A 20615-nucleotide genomic window follows, 5' to 3' on the forward strand; every position below is an offset into this window, starting at 1 on the left:
CTTGTAAAGCCTCTATCTACTGGAGAAGCAGCAGATGAACTTTCTGTTCTGCCTGATACTGTGGAAAGTGACGGTCTCGTTGTGTGACCTGTTTGAACACTGTCCTCATCCTTAGGTAGGAGATCTGTTGTCTTCTCAGTGCTGAACATTGAAGAGCCAGTAGAAGATGCAATGTCTCTGCTAGACATTTCACTTGTTGGATTACTTGTCCTATCTTCTCTTGTAATTGGAGATTTTGAACTTTCCTCTGGAACTGCTGACGTTTCCTGCAACATCACTGGAGCAAGAGTCTGATATGTTTCAGATGACATTGATGTTGGTTCCTGTGTGCTGTGTAGCGCTGAAGCTGAAGAAACATCTGTTTTTGAAGTATCACTTGGTTCGGATTTTCTTGAAGTTGAGACGGACAGGATATTGAAAGCAGAAGAGCCAGCCATGGTTGTAGTGATGGTTGTGTCAGTGGACTTGGTGATGTTTTCACCAGAAGTACCTTGTCCTGTTCTCACAGAGGCAGACTCTGATTCAGGAGATATTGTTACTGTTGTTGTGTCAATACTGTAGAGACTTGAAGATGCACCAATAACGCTTATAGATGATGAGGACAAGTCTGTCCTCATAGTTCCAGAACCATCCATATCTTCTGTAGTAGCATCAACACTTGTCTCTGGATTTTCAGTGAGGGATGAAACTGAGGGGAAAGTTCGTTGTTCTGTTGAAATGCTACCAACTTGTTCTGTTGTTGTGGTCTCTGGACTAATTAATGAGGTACCAGTTGTAGATGCCATGTGTTTGCTAGACATTTCTCTGGGGTTTCCACTAGTATATGGATTTGTGCTTCCTTTATCTGTAATGGCAGAACTTGACATTTCAAATGAAGTTGTAGATTTTGCTTGAGAATGGGATGCGGTAAAAGTTTGTTCTGTTTCAGGAGATGCCAATGTTGGTTTTTCTGTACTACGGAGTAAGACGGTTGGGGTAACAGCAGATTTGGACACATCACTTGTTTCAGATGTGTATGATTCTGAGACTGAAGGTGACTTTGTGCGTATTGTTGGATAAACTGCTGTTGTCTTCATTGACGCATCAGTGACATTAGAATGCAATTGTCCAGCACTTTCTGGATCTGTGACAATGGCCTTTGAAGCTGTGTCAGGTTGAATACTTGATCCAATGATTAGAGGAATGGACTCCACCGTTGCAAACCTTGTACTCGTTTCTTCATACTCATCATGTGCAGTTGCGTATGATGAAGCAGATGGAGTAATCGGGGAAAGTGTTGATGGGCTCATGGGTTTACCGTCAGAGACAGCAGATGTTGGGAATGCAGTAACAATGGTAACAACTGACGTGTCAGCAAAAGCAGCAGAGCCTTCTCCAGAAGGTTCGGGATCTGTGCTTATTTGAATCGTCATAGTTTCAGGAGATTGTGTTGTCTCTCTGATGATATCAGATGAAGATAATTCTGTAACAATCGACAGGGTTGGGGACATGTCAATGGTTTGGCCACTTGTAAAGCCTCTATCTACTGGAGAAGCAGCAGATGAACTTTCTGTTCTGCCTGATACTGTGGAAAGTGACGGTCTCGTTGTGTGACCTGTTTGAACACTGTCCTCATCCTTAGGTAGGATATCTGTTGTCTTCTCAGTGCTGAACATTGAAGAGCCAGTAGAAGATGCAATGTCTCTGCTAGACATTTCACTTGTTGGATTACTTGTCCTATCTTCTCTTGTAATTGGAGATTTTGAACTTTCCTCTGGAACTGCTGACGTTTCCTGCAACATCACTGGAGCAAGAGTCTGATATGTTTCAGATGACATTGATGTTGGTTCCTGTGTGCTGTGTAGCGCTGAAGCTGAAGAAACATCTGTTTTTGAAGTATCACTTGGTTCGGATTTTCTTGAAGTTGAGACGGACAGGATATTGAAAGCAGAAGAGCCAGCCATGGTTGTAGTGATGGTTGTGTCAGTGGACTTGGTGATGTTTTCACCAGAAGTGCCTTGTCCTGTTCTCACAGAGGCAGACTCTGATTCAGGAGATATTGTTACTGTTGTTGTGTCAATACTGTAGAGACTTGAAGATGCACCAATAACGCTTATAGATGATGAGGACAAGTCTGTCCTCATAGTTCCAGAACCATCCATATCTTCTGTAGTAGCATCAACACTTGTCTCTGGATTTTCAGTGAGGGATGAAACTGAGGGGAAAGTTCGTTGTTCTGTTGAAATGCTACCAACTTGTTCTGTTGTTGTGGTCTCTGGACTAATTAATGAGGTACCAGTTGTAGATGCCATGTGTTTGCTAGACATTTCTCTGGGGTTTCCACTAGTATATGGATTTGTGCTTCCTTTATCTGTAATGGCAGAACTTGACATTTCAAATGAAGTTGTAGATTTGCTTGAGAATGGGATGCGGTAAAAGTTTGTTCTGTTTCAGGAGATGCCAATGTTGGTTTTTCTGTACTACGGAGTAAGACGGTTGGGGTAACAGCAGATTTGGACACATCACTTGTTTCAGATGTGTATGATTCTGAGACTGAAGGTGACTTTGTGCGTATTGTTGGATAAACTGCTGTTGTCTTCATTGACGCATCAGTGACATTAGAATGCAATTGTCCAGCACTTTCTGGATCTGTGACAATGGCCTTTGAAGCTGTGTCAGGTTGAATACTTGATCCAATGATTAGAGGAATGGACTCCACCGTTGCAAACCTTGTACTCGTTTCTTCATACTCATCATGTGCAGTTGCGTATGATGAAGCAGATGGAGTAATCGGGGAAAGTGTTGATGGGCTCATGGGTTTACCGTCAGAGACAGCAGATGTTGGGAATGCAGTAACAATGGTAACAACTGACGTGTCAGCAAAAGCAGCAGAGCCTTCTCCAGAAGGTTCGGGATCTGTGCTTATTTGAATCGTCATAGTTTCAGGAGATTGTGTTGTCTCTCTGATGATATCAGATGAAGATAATTCTGTAACAATCGACAGGGTTGGGGACATGTCAATGGTTTGGCCACTTGTAAAGCCTCTATCTACTGGAGAAGCAGCAGATGAACTTTCTGTTCTGCCTGATACTGTGGAAAGTGACGGTCTCGTTGTGTGACCTGTTTGAACACTGTCCTCATCCTTAGGTAGGAGATCTGTTGTCTTCTCAGTGCTGAACATTGAAGAGCCAGTAGAAGATGCAATGTCTCTGCTAGACATTTCACTTGTTGGATTACTTGTCCTATCTTCTCTTGTAATTGGAGATTTTGAACTTTCCTCTGGAACTGCTGACGTTTCCTGCAACATCACTGGAGCAAGAGTCTGATATGTTTCAGATGACATTGATGTTGGTTCCTGTGTGCTGTGTAGCGCTGAAGCTGAAGAAACATCTGTTTTTGAAGTATCACTTGGTTCGGATTTTCTTGAAGTTGAGACGGACAGGATATTGAAAGCAGAAGAGCCAGCCATGGTTGTAGTGATGGTTGTGTCAGTGGACTTGGTGATGTTTTCACCAGAAGTACCTTGTCCTGTTCTCACAGAGGCAGACTCTGATTCAGGAGATATTGTTACTGTTGTTGTGTCAATACTGTAGAGACTTGAAGATGCACCAATAACGCTTATAGATGATGAGGACAAGTCTGTCCTCATAGTTCCAGAACCATCCATATCTTCTGTAGTAGCATCAACACTTGTCTCTGGATTTTCAGTGAGGGATGAAACTGAGGGGAAAGTTCTTTGTTCTGTTGAAATGCTACCAACTTGTTCTGTTGTTGTGGTCTCTGGACTAATTAATGAGGTACCAGTTGTAGATGCCGTGTGTTTGCTGGACATTTCTCTGGGGTTTCCACTAGTATATGGATTTGTGCTTCCTTTATCTGTAATGGCAGAACTTGACATTTCAAATGAAGTTGTAGATTTTGCTTGAGAATGGGATGCGGTAAAAGTTTGTTCTGTTTCAGGAGATGCCAATGTTGGTTTTTCTGTACTACGGAGTAAGACGGTTGGGGTAACAGCAGATTTGGACACATCACTTGTTTCAGATGTGTATGATTCTGAGACTGAAGGTGACTTTGTGCGTGTTGTTGGATAAACTGCTGTTGTCTTCATTGACACGTCAGTAGACTTAGTGATGTTTCCACCAAAAGTAGCACCAGAAGACACAACTGACTTGTTAGCAATAGCAGCAGAGTCTTCTCTTGAAATTTCGGGATCTGTGGTTCTTTGAACCGTCGTAGTCTCAGGAGATCGTGTTGTCTCATTGACAGTAGCAGATGAAGATACTCCTGTAACATTAGAGACTGGTGTGGACACTATAGGTTGCTGAGAAGGGTCTGGACCTCCTCTCAAAATAACTGGCTCACCATCAGCTATGGATGGGATAGGACGGTCCAACACATGTGGCACGGTTGCAGACTGGAATGTTTCTATCTTTTTAGCTGGAAAGGAAATGGACAGTAAAGAGAGCCTTTAACTTAAATGAAACATAAAGCTCAAGTCACAGAAAAACAGAGATTCATTCAATGTAGACTAGAGTACACCAACATATAATTCGATATGAAGAGACAAACACAGTGATTGTATTGTTTCCCATTATTTCTGCTTTCACTTTGCAGTACAATGTATCATCAATCGAAGATAAAAAAAAGAAAAAGAAAAAGCAAGTAGTTTTGAATCCAAAAGGAAATTAAGGGATTTAAAGATAGCCCCCATTTTTATCCTAAAATATGAATTTCTAACATTTTTAGGGGAGTAAATTTTGGCTTACATTGTGTTTAAATTGAGGACATAGTTTATTCATTTATGTTCTCGGTTTATCCTTAAGGGTTTAAATAAATGCGTTATCAAAAATCAACAGTTTACTTCTGAAAATACAAAAGAGGAAGATTGAAATGCATATGCCATTATGGAAGACAGCCGGATAATCTCACACAATTGTTTATAGTTTATACAATGCTTACAATTCTTAAAATAAATGTATCGCTTTCAGTAGCATATCTAAAACTAAAACAGTTTGGGTACATTTATTTGGTGGGAAAGATATATCTACGAAGTGACACATTTACCCACATCTCTGCTGTTAAATTTGCAATAAATAATTTTGTATAAAAATATGTTTATTGTATATTTGTTAAAACTGTTGTTCTGACAACATTTGAGACAGATATGTGGAAGAACTCAAGCTCCTCTGCCTCATTCTCAGCAGATGTGATCTTACTGCTTTCTGCAGAAATCCACCACTCCCAGTCAGAAGCAACCAATCACACCCGATGAATGCCTTTAAAGTTTCACTTACACTCATGTATGTCTTGCTTACACCCACCCCCTTGTTCTCTTCTGTACTACAGGCTCTCTCACTGAACAGCTGAGCCTGTTGTGAATGTGCAAGCTCGAAAAAAAGGCCATAGCCTGATGATGTCTATGGTGGAGGAAAAACCTGTGATGTTAGGTTCTTTCTCCATCATTAGCACAGCTGTAGCAAACCATCAATCTCAAGTTTGATACTTTGTGCTCTGGGGGGTGTGAGCAGCACCCATACGAGGATGATTGACATTGCTGAGACATTCCTCCTTCCTCTGATTTGTTGTTTCTGACCAACACCTTTATATTTTTTCAGAGACTAGTAGGACCACAGGGAGGAAGCAGAAGAGCTGTATTTTCTCACAGATTACCTTTCCATCAGAACATAGTGACTGTTTTAACAAATATGGAAAGGCATATTTCTATAAATGTTACCCATTGCAGCTTTAATACTTTGTACAATCTATTTTTGCTAAAAGCTTAATCTTTTCTGATAAAACTCTGACAGGGTGTGAGCATATTAAGATACACAGTGCAGGCTGACAGACATCTTGAGGATGTCCAATTCCACGGACATCCGTTTGTCCCTTGGTTGTGTGACCAAGGGCCCAAGGGAAGGTTGGGCCCTTGGTCACACAACCTGGCCCAGGAAAGGAGTGCAACATGTGGGAAAAATGTGTTTGGAGCCTTTACAGTTAAACACTATAGTTCTCAACACCGTCCTCTCAATCAGGGTAAAGTGGAGGGAAGTCATTATTTCTTAGTCTTCAATGACTTAGAGTGACTCTCAGGAGGAACGTGGCAGGTGTCACAGTCCACAGTGGGGAAGCAGGGGTGTTGCCCCGAAACCACAGCAAAAAGTTAAAACCTTGCAGAAGCCTATGTCGGGTGAGTGCAACCCCGCTGGACCAAGCACAGGCTACAAAGCTTGTGGGGTTCAAATGACTCCATCTCTTAAGATTGCAGGAAGGATAAAAAACAAATATTTATGACTCAGTGCAATACTAAGGGGGAGGGGAGCGGGTTGACCACTTGTCAGTTTAGACAAAGAATGAACAACCATCCAACAAAAGTTTTCAGCTGGATGTCTTTCAGCTGAAAACTGATCTTGAAAAACATTTGTCATACATTCACTTAAATCATTCATAAGATTATCTTGAAGAAAAGTGGCCATTAGACAACATGAGGCTTCCCAGCCCAAAGTAAAAGGACTCTCAGTTCCCTTTTACAGAAGGGGTCTCAAAGTGTGGTCATGAAGAGCCAGTGACCTACAACTTTTAGATCTCTGTATGCTTCAGCACACCTTGCTCCAATATTAGCTTATTATCAGAGCTTTGTAGAACATGGCATCTAAGAGTTGAAGGACTCTCGCCCTTGAGGACAGCAGTTTGAGACCACTGGTTTACAGCAATGGTATCCTTCACCAACAGCACACAACCTAACAAAGGTAAATGTCTTCAATACCAAATAACATTTTCTGGATAGGAAAACTACTCATCCTCCAAAGCACAAAGAATGTAAACTAAAACATAAGTCATCAACACTATCCAAGAAAATAAAAACTTTATTTAAAGTTTTTAAAATAGCTTTAAAGTTTTTAAACAAAATCTACCGAACGAGCAACTCAAAGAGAACTGGAGCTAAGAATAAGTCTAGTAGTACAGTCCAACTTTCCATGAATTGCCTATCAGTTGCTACCAGATTTACAAATACACAAATAGATTAATATACATGACTTTTACAACTTTTCCCTCTTTCACTCTCCTTATTTTCTTGCTATCTATGCCCTCAGTTCCATTGTCTCATCTCTGTTTTCCTCAAATGACAGTGTAAAAAGATTATCAGTTGTAAATGAGAACACCTGTAGCCTTTCAGCCATGTTGAAAGACACCTGTTACAAATGCAGGTCACGCCTGGGAACTTAGGCAATTTCCTGGCCTTACTGACCCACTCAAACACATACTTGTTCTACACTTAAACAAGCAGATGCATGCAAAGGCGAAACTTATGCAGCCCTATCCCCTGGTCTGTCATTTTTTGCACCATCAACCTACTCCACAAAAGTCACCAAGGAAGCACCACTTGACCTGTGTAAAGTTCACCATAACACAACAAGTGATGCTAAGTGATGTACACCCATAAAAAAAAAATAAAGTGATTTTCTTTAAACCCAAATGAGATCTTATCTTCTTACAATTCAATCAGACAAAGTACTTTTCAATGTCACCACAAATTTTTCTGCAAGTTTTTCCCATACACACTGAGAGGGCAGAAAGAGACTCAGAAAGTCTAATTCAATCACATGAGCAGTAAAAGTAGCTATAATCACTTCCTTTGGTCAGGCAGCCTCCAGCTGTTCTGACAAAAAGGGCAGGGACTGTGAGTTAGTGATGACATCACCTTATGAGGTGGTGTCCAGTCTAAGATGAAGACAGGCGTCTGTGTTTACTGCGCTTAAGGCGGTAGACTGCCAACACACTTTAGTTGTTGCCAGGTTGGCTGTCAGTCAGATGCTCACACTCAGTTAGGGGAATAATGTAAATGCATATAAGTAGTTAAACAACACAAAATAACCAGCAAGCTTTTACGTGTACGACTATGAGTCATAATGTGATTATGAGTCACATAACTCATAGTCTTTTATTACTTTCATAATGTAAAAGTCATATAAAATAATAGTTACTATTATTATGACTTTCATAATGTTGAAGTCATACATGTTTTAGTTTGAAGTGTAAGTCATTGTGGGCTCGCCTAGCATCTAGTGTAAGTTTTATTTATTTTGATGTTATATTTTATAAAACAAGGGCTTAAATGTAAACTACTTTTAGCAGTGGCTTTTTGTTTCTTTTCTGTCTGTATGGTACTAATGATCGCCACAAGAGTAGATGTAGAAACCGATTGTGTTAGGAAAAAAAACTACAACGTACTGAAAACTACTTTTCAGGGACCAGGTGCAGTGCATGGCAAGACAGCCCTCAAAAGAACATGGCAGAGGAATCTCCAGATAACTCAAGAGTCAGAAGATAATGATTTAATAAGATGTAATGACATCCGTGGGAAACAATTCCATCCACAAGACTCCACACAACAATTCACAAGTTCCAAAGAATCTATTGCTATGAAGAACCAAAACCCACAGGGTACCCTAGATATTACATGCTATTTTCTCAACTGGTCAGAACTAGTTCGGCAGCAAAAGAGGGGCCCAGTCATTATAAATACTATCATGAGCCAAAACAACATAGGAAGCAAATCATCTATAGACAATGCATTATTATGAATACAAACTGCATTTGTACAAGCAACTGCAAATATTTCCTTAATTCCACTAGAGGAAAGAAATGATCTATGCAGAAGACCATATTCAAGCCAAAGACAACCTTTTCACACATTGTATTACAGCTCCCTCCTCATTTGTCCTATGTTTAAAAATTTAACAAAATGCAAGTCTTACCTGAAGTATTCTGAATCTGTGCCTCCGTAACCACTGAAGGTGTGACTTTGAGCGTGCTGGTTACAGCCGATGTCGTAGAAGACAATTTAAATATCTCTGCCCCAAAGCTTCCCAAAGTGTCATCCTCTGTCAGCGTTTCTGCAGTATGTTCTGTTCTCTGACTGCTGGACACACTGAGGGTGTGTTCAGTTGTTGACAATGCCACTTCTTCAGTAAACACTCGACTCTCAACCGGGAACCTGGAAGCCACATCTGGAGCACCAGATGAAGCAAGAGAATCTGCTCCCTGTGTTTTTTGTATTGTTTGAGTTTCAATGTCATGGGTCTCTGTTACTTCTGTGGTGCTTATCTCATCTTCTGGCACAGTGTTACACCTAGAGGTAGTGCCACTTGTAGTTGGGGTTGATTTTTCCAAGGCAGTTTGATCTATGATCTGTGGAAATGGCTGGAATGGTGGAGGAGCCTCGGGAAAAAAATCAGTTACAATCCCATCATAATCTACTGGTGTTGACAACTGGAAACCAGGAGTTGCGATGAATGGTGTTGATTCAGAGGAAATAAATGCTTCCTTCCTGGTCATTTCAGTAGATTCTGTAGGAGCATCTGTGATTTCAGAGGAAATATCTGTGATCATCCTATGGGTCACAATAGTTTTCTCTGTCTTCCCCTCTGCAAACCTGCCTGCTGTACTTAAAGAATCATCTGGTAGAAGTACATCAGGTTTGATTGTGCTGATCTCAATCACTGAGTGGGAATCTGGATCTTCAAAGGATGCTGTGGAACCTGTGGTCTCTTTCGTCATGTGAATTTCAGTGATTTCTTCACCACGGGAAGGAACAGGTTCAGCAGTACCAAAGCTGTTAGAGTGATTTATGTCTATGTCGCTTATACTATCTTTATCATCAGGATCCTCTATAATTGTTGGTGCAACTGTTGTGATTAATTGAGCGTCTTGGTCAGGGGGAGTGGGCTGAGGAGGAGACATACTGACAGAGAACATTGATGTAGCATATGTGGGAACATCATAGTCTGAAGACTTCTCTGTCTCTGCTGTTGTGTCGAATGATGTGGTGGCAACAGTGGTGGATCTGGTGGTGGTGGTAGTAATGACTTCTTGTACAGACACATCCACAAGGAAAGTCTGGTTGATTGTGTCTCTCCCTCCTGTAGAGTAGGCAATAAAAAACACAAAAAATGTCAAAAAGTATTAATTACTTTGGGAGAACCAGTAAAACAAAATTGAAAATTTCCATTGGAATATGATGACTAGCAATTGTAAGAGATTTTTCAGACTTTGATGTCCTGCAAATGTAGCGTTGATGTGATTTGAGTTTTTGTGACTGAAATGTGCACCTAACAAGGCTTTTTTCATTCACAAAGTGAATACTTCACATTGAAAATGTGTGAAACTGTATTTATTTTTTAGAGTGGTGTAGCAGGGTCACAGTGTTGCTGCAATGCCATTTCAATTTTTGGAAAACAAAAGGTAAATGACAGCAACAGCTAACACATGCGTTCGCTACTTCTGATGTTTCCTAGAAACTTCAGTATAGACGACTCCCTCTGTTAACTCTTACTGCACTTTCCAACCAGTCATAAGAAGAAGCCATTTTTTTCTAAGCATAAAGAGCTAATGGCTCCAGACATTAAGTTTTAACTTTTAATCAACTTCCATGGTTTTCGATGACATGACAACAGGATATGCGTGAAAAATTAGGTAACCATTCAAGCAGTCTTTTTCATATGTGCACTTTGAAAGTTTCTCCAAACATTTCCAGATTTGCCTAAAAGGGTCACAATGTGTGTAACAGAGGAATTAAGCTGTGTGTATAGTTGAAGGGATCATGTCTTGTGGTTTTGTTACTGTTTCTTCATCTTTGCCATCCTCTGTTGGTTCTGTTACTATAATCTAGTTTTATAATATGGCTGCTTTCATTTTCTTCGGCCGAGTATAGAAAATGAAATGATTCATTTTACTAAGTCATTTAGTTCATAAATTATTCTCAAAAAGGGTCCTCTTCCTTCCTGCTCCTCTGTACTTCCAGACTCTTGCATTTACTCATACTAATAAAAACAATCTAAAGCCACCCTTAGCTGCACTGACAGACTGCATAAAAGGCAGCTGTTGACCATTATGCATTAGCCCTTTGCTCATGAAACTACAGCATATGTGACATAAGGCGTGAGACACATTTTCCGCTTCAGGAAAATGAGGGTCTACTCTCAGAAATATTGCATTGTATCATGAATGCATTTCAACTGTTCCTGTTATAGAGACCCTTGTTTATTTCAGGGGAATCCAAAGTCTACTTAGCAAATAATCGTTCCTTTTTCTCACTGCATCCAGCTCTGAGCTATGTGTTTTTCTGTAGTTTAATTGACATTGGCTTAGATAATATTTTTTCTACAGAGACCGTATTGCAGGCTCCAAAGACAGAGAGGACAGAGATGCACCAAAAAGTGGCACTTAAAGCTCACTTGCACAAAGGTGTAAATACAACTTGGGTGAGAGAGCTGACATGACACACACAGAGCAGGAGGTGAGTGTGGCATGTTTGTGTGCCCTCTGAACTCCATGAAGACTTATCACTGCGAGAGTCAGCATGGCCCAAGAGGCATTAAATGACCAGGCAGTGGTCAGCTTATCTGTCCAGCCTTTCATTTGTGAAGATGGAAAGGCCATGTCAAAGGTCACCAAGGATGACTGAATTTAGAAGTCCAGCAGTAGTTTTGTCCATTATCCAAATGTCTGCTCAGATAACTACAAGTGAGAATGACAGAACCAAAACTGACAATGGAAATTAGAGATGAAAGCTGAAAGGGGTGGGTTGGTTAGTGTGTCTAAAAAGGCTGCAGCGTTGGGCACTTTTACTGCCCTTTCTAGGTTACTTCTATTGTCTATCTTTGGGTGTTACCCTAGAAATAGTGAAACTATCACAGTTGTAGGGTGTTTATCATTCTGATATCATTTAACGTACCATAAAGGGGCATTATTAATGTAATTTTTAGTGAAGATCCAATTCTGCATTTGCTTTTGTTCTCATGATCATCTCTGTGTAAACCAAGGTCCCATGTAACATAGTTTAACTTGAACATTTTCAAGTTAAACAGTTGGGTTTCCTTTATTATGACTAAAATTACAGTTAAATTAATATTTCTTTAATTAAGACAGCATTTACACAAGTGGACTTTTTAAAGGAAAAATAAACCTTAATTAGGACAACTGGAAGTAATGAAGCATAACAAATTTAACCGACAGTTCATTGACCTCAAACTCCTGAGAAATATCATTGGTCATTTTTTGTCAATTAGAAGAAAAATTCTTTATGTAATTGTAGTCCATAGACCCCACTAGCATCTACAACAAACAGCCCAATGCCTATAAGAAATTAATCAATCAGCTTTCTGATGTAGTTCCTGAAACACTTGAATGCCAGGCAATGAGGTATAACAAATAAATAATAAGACAATGATAGTAATCGCAAATAGATAAACGTTTTTTCCACACTTACATTTCAAAATTGTATAATGGTTGTATGCATTGTGAAAAACAAAGTGTAGGAAATTGGAAATGAATAAAAGGACTTGAGTTCACAGAAGTCAGGTTTTGCTTTTGCTTGGATGTGTTATATGCTCACACTTTTTGAAAATATTTCACCAAGATTTTCAGATGTTGGGAGTGTGCACTACAACAGCTTCAGAGTAAACGTATTCAGGTCCTCATTATACATTTTTATCAGTAACTTTCATCTTAATTGACTTGTATTAATTGTACATTTACAAAAACATGTTTGCTTGTACTTTTTGCTTTGCTATGTAGAAAAAGCTTTTTAATTGTCTTCGCGCTTCAGTATGTAACTTTAATTATTCTTTTTTTTTACATATTTATTGAAACTGTCACTATGTCGTGACAGAATAGTATGGGACAGATAATTGGAAAATAATGCATCCTCTGCCTTCTCCCAGTGCTCCCATTGCTAACTAGAACCAACCAATCAGAGCCTGGAGGCAGGTCTTAGCATAACTCAGGGAGAAAGTGAAAAAGTTTGATCTTTTCACAGATTATCTGTCTCATGTTATATTGTCACAACATAGTGACAGTTTTAACATATATTACATACACACTGCAACATTAAACTGCTCTCTCAACTTTGAAAATAAATTAATTATTCATATTTTTTATTACTTGGTGTTTTATGACAAAGAGCATTAACCCAGCAAAATAAGCAAAAGGGGGAAATGTTGAATGTTTTCTCTGAGATAATTTTCTATGTTGTATGAGCATTTGCTTCAGTGCTAAAGTCTGATTATTCTGTCACTAAAACATGCACTGCACATTCAGTTTACATTTCAAGAATTCAAGCAAAATATATATATTTTTTTACCTCTAAAGCAGTAAGCTCCAAACTTCATGAAAGGTTCTGGAAAGAAGGTCTGATTTCTGTAGCGATACAGTGTCCTGACACCCATTAGGCCTCCGCCACACGGGATTCTAGGATGCACAACAGGGTGTCGCACACTCCCGTCAGAGAGCCAGCCATAGTCGCATCTGTCCAGTCCCATTCTCCAAGCAGCGTGGAGTTGGCCAGTGGACGCCAACACAGCTTTGTGTTTTTTGCACTCCTCGGTGGCCTCTAAAAAAGTTAGCTTACCCGCCACAGGAGCATAAAAGACTTCACCTGAAAGAAAGAAAAATGAATGAAGACTTTATAAAAGCAAGGCACTTATACTTGCATAGTGCTTTATCTAGTCTGGACGTTCGACCAAATGAGGCCAGCAGTGAGACAGTTTAGGCAAAATAATGCAGAACTACACATACAAGAAAATTTTAAAAATCACACAGAGACATAGAGCTAGAATCCTAAATAACCTATTCAGACAGTTTGTCAGTAAAAAAAAAAAAATGATTTGGGGCTTAGTTTCACGCTAAGGAGTAATTACATTGTTTTACTTGTAATCAAACTGGTGTGTCACACAAGTCTGGTTAAATGTGGAACATAAATCACAATCTCTGGGTAATACTGTATGCGTTTTTGGCAGTATTCCAAAGACATTATCAACAATGATCACATGCTAATAAAGAAGGGTTTTGGTTTATTAATGCCTGTGTAGCATATGTCTTCAGTAGCTTAAACTGCACACCTAGTGTGTTACCTCTATTTGTTTAATATCTGTTTGCAAATCTTCATTAAATATTTAATACCATGTGCTCAAAATATTGCCCTGAACAAATCCCAGATGGAGGAGCAAATACTGAGAGGTGATTGGAATTTATATTTGACAGCAGAGACATTAATCACAGTAAAATACTGAAGTGTAAGAACAGTATCAGACTAAACTAGTTGACGAAGAGAGAGGAAAAATTGCTGAGCAGTGCCAAAGACAGTTAAAAATCTAATTATCATATTTTTGTTGGGGACGTTTTTAAAAACCACTAAAGCCATTCTTTCATGTGAAGTTATTAGAAGCTTCTCTGCAATCTTCCTTTTTAAAAAATGTGAAGCTCACTTGTGCAGGAAATTGTGTACTGTAAATTTACAGAAGTATTCCTATAAAAAAATACAGGCATTACCATTGTGGTACAATAAGAGTTTTAGCTGAAGCCTTTTTAAACTCACGCTCTCAAAACTTACCGTCAAGTTTATCGACGTAACAGTAAACATCATAGGTCTCTGAAGGGTTTCTAACTCCATAAGTCCTAACACCAGGTATCATCTTAAGGTTTCCAAGGCAGCCGTTTCTTGGTCTGGTAATTGGGTATCTACAGAAAAAGAGTAAGTATTAAAAATCATAATGTCACAATGTGCATATCTTTTACATTTGAGGTATATGCATATGTTCATTATGTATATCAACAGTAGCGTTGAGTGATAAAGCTGACCTCACTGTCTGGTCAGCAATCCAGCCAGCATCACACTGGTCAAATCCATCTTCATAAGCTGCTTTCAGCTGGGAATAGGTAGCTATGCTTGCTCCAATATCTTTGCAAGTTTGGACAGCTTTCTCATAACTTAAGGTGTACCTGCTGATGCTTGCTCGATAGTGAAAAACAACACCTGGCAACAAATAAGTTACAAAAAGTAAGCACCATTTAAAGATGAGAGACAATCAAATATTGTATACGCAGTTGAAGATAGTCATCTGCAATTCGTTAGCATAAATCCAGGGTGGTAAATTCTGGCAAGTGTCTTGTAAAACACTCTCTGAGGGTAAAAAAAAAAAGAGTCTCTTAGCGACTTTGGAAACAAGGAGGTTTGCAATAAGCCGAGAGGATATGTGAAATACTCACACTGTTCACCACAAATGAACAAGATAACTGCATGTGATGCCATGGCCCTGAAATCCCCATATTTGTGGACGGTAAACAGGCGCTTCAGATTTGATTGATGGTGTCAATTAACATTGCAAATTGTTGGAAAAGAGGTCAGGCAGATTGTAAACCAAAACTATCCCAGTTTCTCCCCACCCATGCTTCCACAAAAGCTATACAGTATCACCCACATTAATTTTCTAAAAGCCGATAAAATTAAAACAATTGAACAAGGTGAAGATATGTTATCACGTGACCCGCACTAACATGTATTTCACAGTAGTGAAATGCACTGTTTGTTTGGTAATACTGTCAGTGTTGGGAGGGAAAAATGACAAAGTAATGACAAGACACCCATGATGTGCACCAAAGTTTGTATACAACATATGTTAGGTTGCCCATGGGACTGGGTTTAGCAGAGAAAGCCATAAAGTAAAATACTGAATATTCCACTTTTTTTTTTTTTCACAACCACAAACCTTAACATATTTTATAGGGAATTCATCACAAACTATCTCAAATCTTTTTTAAGGAGGGCATTCTCTCTGAAGCAAGGACAACTTAAAGTTGTAGTTACCTCTCTGTAACTACTAGTTAGCTGCAGCTATCAAAGCATTACTCTCACATCCTGTTTACATTTCTATCACCACTTGTATTCCATTTCTCTCTTATTAACCGTGTTTTTTTAGTAATCCACTTCTGCAAATTTCGGTTTTCATCTAAATCATCTAATTCCATAACACGAAAACGAGGAAACTATAAATAGCTTACCGCTGACATCAAGGTTAACAATATCATGCGTGTCTTCGATGCCGTATGTGGCTTCACAGCTGTAAGTCCCAGCATCACTAGCTCGCAGCTTCACCATAGTCAAGGAGGCGTCGCCGACATCCTCAGGGTGACTGGGCACCGACACACGGTTCCTGTAGATGGGGTTCATCTTGATGACCCCATTTTGCATCACCAGCACTGTAGACTTTTCCTGTCCTTTTATTTTGGTCCATTTGATTCGTAAGTAATCTTTGCCATAATTGGCTGTTCTATTTGTACCTATGAGTGGCGCTGATGTTGGGATTGTGGAGAAGAAGCAGGGAAGATTTACTTTCCCTGAGAGGGATCCAGAGATTGGTTGGATTATTGATAATGTGTTGGATGCTGAAAGGAAAAAAAAAAAGGCAAAAGAGTTAATGCAGTTAAGTACTTTTTACTTCCCATCCTATTATAGCCTCCAGACTACCAGGGAAAAAAAATATTGTCCAATCACCATTTTTTTAAATCCCACAGTCTTTGTAAGGTAATTAGAATACTGAAAACATTTTTTTGGGAAAAAACGTTTTTATTTTTGAAATATGACGTGTCCACTACAGAGGACAATTTTTCAACTTTTAAATACTACAATAAAATACAGTCAAAACATTTCATAGAATGTTTTAATATGCTACTAAAAGACTTATTTAGAATATTCCAACTAAATTTTAACCCAAAATTTGCACAATTAAAAGTTTTATGCACTTACTTTGTCTCTTCCCATAAAATGTGCTAGTACTGATGAACGTCATTTTTATGAATGAGAAAAAGATAAGTACAAAAGTTTCACCCCTTCACATGTGGTATCATTGAAAAGCCCTAAATGTCCTCTCTAGGTACCAAAAGGAATTAATTCAGTAGAATGCAGGGGGTGGGAGATACTCAAGTTTAGAAATGTCCTCTACAGAGGACAATAATGAACTACTGGTAGTCAGGAGGATATTCTGTTTACTCTTTCCTCAGAACACAGAAGAAGACAACACACACTGCTTCAGTTGCAGTGAAAGGGTGTGACAACTACACCCAAATTAATAAAAAAAAGAAAAGAAAAAAAACCATGCATCATGTTTTGAAAGTGACTCTTGGAAAGTTGAACCTCATCTTTAAAATGATGGGTGTGGGAACAAATTCCCCACTGAGTGCAGTGCATGTACAATGTTTTAATGGAGTTAAACTATGGTGCTAAAACAAGGACACATGGCTAAATCATTTCATGTTAAACCTGGTAAGTTCTTGACATCTAATGCTCCTTCTTGGACAAACTAAGATTAGTCTAAACTAGAATGATGTCAGTATGACAAACAATACAACATCAGACAATGTTAAAAGTTAATCTAAAATAAAAAAAAATGAAAAGTTGAAAAGTTTGAATTGGTAAACATTTTACTTGAAGTAATCTATCTTAATTACTTCATTTAGGATTAATCCAGATTATTTCAGACTCATGCTAGTCAAGAGGTCAAGATAAAGATAACTTCTATTATCTTAAAACAATCTCCAAAAGTACTTATGGTTTGTTCATACAGTATTTTATGATAATATTGGTACTGGGTGATTTTTTGTACATAGAATATGATAATTATTTGCACAGGAAATACTCACCAATCACCAATGATCTTTCTGTGTGAAACAAGGACTGATGACTGAACGTGCAAAACTATTTCAGTCACAGTAACTTTGATGTAAAAGTATCATAAAGTAGAAATCAACAAAGTAATGTGACTTCTACAATATGTTTGCCTTTTTCACATTTTACTTTCATATGTACACTTTGCAAAGAAAGATTACTGATGATACACCACCTCCTGGTTTAATTTCTTGTGTAGATAATCATCAGTTTCTATGTAATAACCACTCACTGCAAACTTAGAGACAGCTTAAATGTTCAAGAAATAAAATGAACATAAACTTTGACTTTAAAAATATTTAAAAATGGTAATCTCCAATTTTGTATGAGGGTTCAGTTAGATTATTAACTATTTAATATTTTCCTTTTACACCATATTGCCTTTTTCGTTAGGCACATACTTCATATGCCATGTAAAGATTAATTGCCTTACTTGTAAATACCCACTAAATATTCATGAAATGGTATTCACATGAACTACTAATGTTTTAGATTCTGAAATTGTTGTAATACAGTAGAAGTCCTCTTTGCCCTTGACCTAAGTTGGACTAGCTAAAATAAAGGTGCCATGAGACTTATCAGCTGCAGGCCGATCCAGGATTTATCAGTGGCTTAACAGGGCAGTAGTCAAGGCTCCTGGAGTTTTGATGGCCCTACCTCCATAACAGTGTTTTTTTCAACCTGGTCCTTAAGGCAGACTGCCCTGCATGTTTTAGAGATGTTTCCCTGATTTAACAAATCTGATCTGGATAATTGTAGTTCACCAAAAGCCTGTTAAGCAGTCACCAATTGAAATCATGTTTGCTGAAGCAGGGAAAGATCTAAAACGTGCAGGACAGTGTGTCTTGAAGACCAGGGTTAAAAAACACAACACTGTCCTAACGCTGGACTTAAAGAAAGATAAGTATAAGGATAGTCCACTTTATACAAATCTTTATTTGCATCCTTTGTTTTGTGATTTTTTTTTCTTTGTTCATACAGTCACATACAATCTGTTTGGGGGCATTGACAATGTATTTGTGCTGATAAAGACATTTCTTGAAAACTTAAACTTTTTAGAAGCAATAGAGGGTCTTACATCATGCTAAATCTGGGTCTGGCTACAGGTATATATGTTAATTCTTCATAGTTTTTAAGATACATTATGAATTGAACCTTTAGGTAAGTAATCCCTCAATTACCATGACATAACCACTCATAGTGGTAAATGAACTGAACTTATATGGCGCTTTATCAAATCATTTTGACCACTCAAAGCGCTTTACACTAGAGTCACATTCACACTCACAAACGCTCACACATTTATACACCAATACACAGATTGGTAGGCAATTTGGAGTTAAGTGCGTTGCCTAGGAGGCAGGAGGAAGCTGGAATCAAACCTACAACCTTCCGATCGCAAGACGACTACTCTACCAACACAGCCAGTCGCCCAGACCAAAGTGCAGAAGATCAAAGCAAAAGTTTATTCAATACTATGTCTTACATTAAAATTTTTGCTAACAACGCAAAATTGCACAACTGCAATCGCATTTATTCCATTGTTAACAAGCATGAGCTCATGTTTAAGTCTTGTGTTTTAAAAAGTGGGAATAGATGCCGGACTCAAATCCATAGCAGTAGGCCGTATCACACAAAGCTCTACAGAGAGGAACCAAATTACCATTTTTTCTTTTTTTGGAAGGTTTTTGATGGGGGAGGAAAAGAAGGAGTTGGCATTCACAAGGAACAATGTAGAGAATGCTTAGAAAACACTAGTGAAGCAGCCCTAGAGGCAAGAGTTTTGTGCTTTAATTGAAACCCATATTAGCATGTGTGATGTTAGCAGCTGTTCTGTCTTCAGACCAGTGGTTCCTTCTAATATGACACGGGTGTTGAACTGACCAAGTGTATTTACCAGAGTACTCATGTAACTATCACCCTTTTCCAAAATAAATAACAATAAAAATTGTTATACTGAACACATGTCAGTTTGTTGTTGACGCTTCATGTGTGTAGGTACACAGATAAATGAGTCCACTTTAAAAACACAAGATGAAGAATATTGGGATTTTGTGCGAATGCACAATCAAAGTACATAAATAAAACAGAGAAAAAACAAAAAGAGAAGGGTGAACAGAAGAGTGCCCAAGAGTAAGAGAAGAGGACTTACTTGTTGCATATGCAGCATCACACAGATAATATAACCACAGGATATGCTTAATATTTAGAATCATCTGAAAAAAGAAATAAGAGAAAAATGTTACATTAGAAAACAATTTCAGAGTTGTTGAGTTTTTTTTGTCATAAGTATTTTCAGTGAAAGTCATTGAACATATTGGATAAAAAAAAATAAATTAATACTAAAAATTTGCATATAAAAAATAGTATTACATAAAAGGCCATTTTTTATATGGCGAGAATGTGGAAAGCATCACTAGCTAACTCTTTTGTTAGACTTCAGTCAGAAGTTGTAGCTATATGCAGACAGAATTTCATGTTTTCACTGAACACGTGGGTGGTGAAGCTGAGAGGTAAAACTTCCTGTGAGGTCAAACCAGGAGTTTTGGAGACAGGAGGGCAGGAGCAGCAGGCCCCCTGCCCTCATTAGCACCCCACAGTATAAACACAAGGGGTCGGGTATCAGTAAGAGCTGAAAACTGTGGGAACCCTCTATCGGAAGACAATTAGCACTACTAAATCATCATCCCTAAATACAACATGACTGAAAGTCACTTAAACTGAAAAAAAAAAAAAAAATCTGTGGCTGTTTTTTTTTTAAGTCACGTTCTGACAAATGTCAATATTTGCCATGCTACTTATTGAAACAATGGGTTTCAGCTAGTTGAACTTGGTTTTGTAGGAAATCCTAATAAGAATAATTCAAAAGAGATCCCCTACTGCAGCCTACTGCAGCATCACAGAGGGGTTTAATTGCTTACAGATTTTTAAAGCCTGCGGCCCCTCGTGCAGGGATGCTCCTCACTGTGAAAGACGGGCGCCTGACTGCCAACGTCATTTATTTAGGAGCTGATTGTGAGACTGCCAGTGCGCCATTTTCATTACTAGATCTCATTTAATGTGGAACAAAATTTTTTATTATTATTATTAATTATTATTTTATTTTAAAAAGCCCTGAAAGTGGATGAGTTGATAT

The 20615-nt window shown here is 38.5% G+C and overlaps 2 protein-coding genes across 2 annotated transcripts; both read right to left on the reverse strand.

Annotated features, from left to right (window-relative positions):
* Positions 1-2263: 2263 nt before the first annotated feature.
* Positions 2264-13373, reverse strand: LOC145552785 (uncharacterized). The gene is made up of 3 exons (XM_081610622.1): positions 13121-13373; positions 8736-9899; positions 2264-4416 (listed from the first exon to the last, which is right to left on the reverse strand). The coding sequence occupies exons 1-3, from the start codon at positions 13296-13298 to the stop codon at positions 2264-2266; spliced, it is 3495 nt and encodes a 1164-aa protein (XP_081466748.1). The 5' UTR covers positions 13299-13373.
* Positions 13374-14302: 929 nt separating this feature from the next.
* LOC145552786 (versican core protein-like) lies at positions 14303-19696 on the reverse strand. The gene is made up of 4 exons (XM_081610623.1): positions 19632-19696; positions 15817-16200; positions 14617-14791; positions 14303-14496 (listed from the first exon to the last, which is right to left on the reverse strand). The coding sequence occupies exons 1-4, from the start codon at positions 19693-19695 to the stop codon at positions 14358-14360; spliced, it is 762 nt and encodes a 253-aa protein (XP_081466749.1). The 5' UTR covers position 19696; the 3' UTR covers positions 14303-14357.
* Between the last annotated feature and the right edge of the window lie 919 nt (positions 19697-20615).

The sequence above is a fragment of the Poecilia reticulata genome, chromosome 9, assembly GCF_904066995.2.
Source record: "Poecilia reticulata chromosome 9, P_reticulata-male-v2, whole genome shotgun sequence".
Taxonomy (NCBI): domain Eukaryota; kingdom Metazoa; phylum Chordata; class Actinopteri; order Cyprinodontiformes; family Poeciliidae; genus Poecilia; species Poecilia reticulata.

Excerpts from the sequence above, each read along its gene's own strand:
- LOC145552785 (XM_081610622.1), bottom strand. The coding sequence starts at position 13,298 with ATGGGACTGGACAGATGCGACTATGGCTGGCTCTCTGACGGGAGTGTG. Across the intron at positions 9,900-13,120 it reads TGGAGCTTACTGCTTTAGAG|GAGGGAGAGACACAATCAAC; the intron begins GTAAAAAAATAT and ends CCTACTCTACAG. Across the intron at positions 4,417-8,735 it reads ACAGATTCAGAATACTTCAG|CTAAAAAGATAGAAACATTC; the intron begins GTAAGACTTGCA and ends TTTCCTTTCCAG.
- LOC145552786 (XM_081610623.1), bottom strand. The coding sequence starts at position 19,695 with ATGATTCTAAATATTAAGCATATCCTGTGGTTATATTATCTGTGTGAT. Across the intron at positions 16,201-19,631 it reads TGATGCTGCATATGCAACAA|CATCCAACACATTATCAATA; the intron begins GTAAGTCCTCTT and ends TTTTCCTTTCAG. Across the intron at positions 14,497-14,616 it reads ATTGCTGACCAGACAGTGAG|ATACCCAATTACCAGACCAA; the intron begins GTCAGCTTTATC and ends CTTTTTCTGTAG.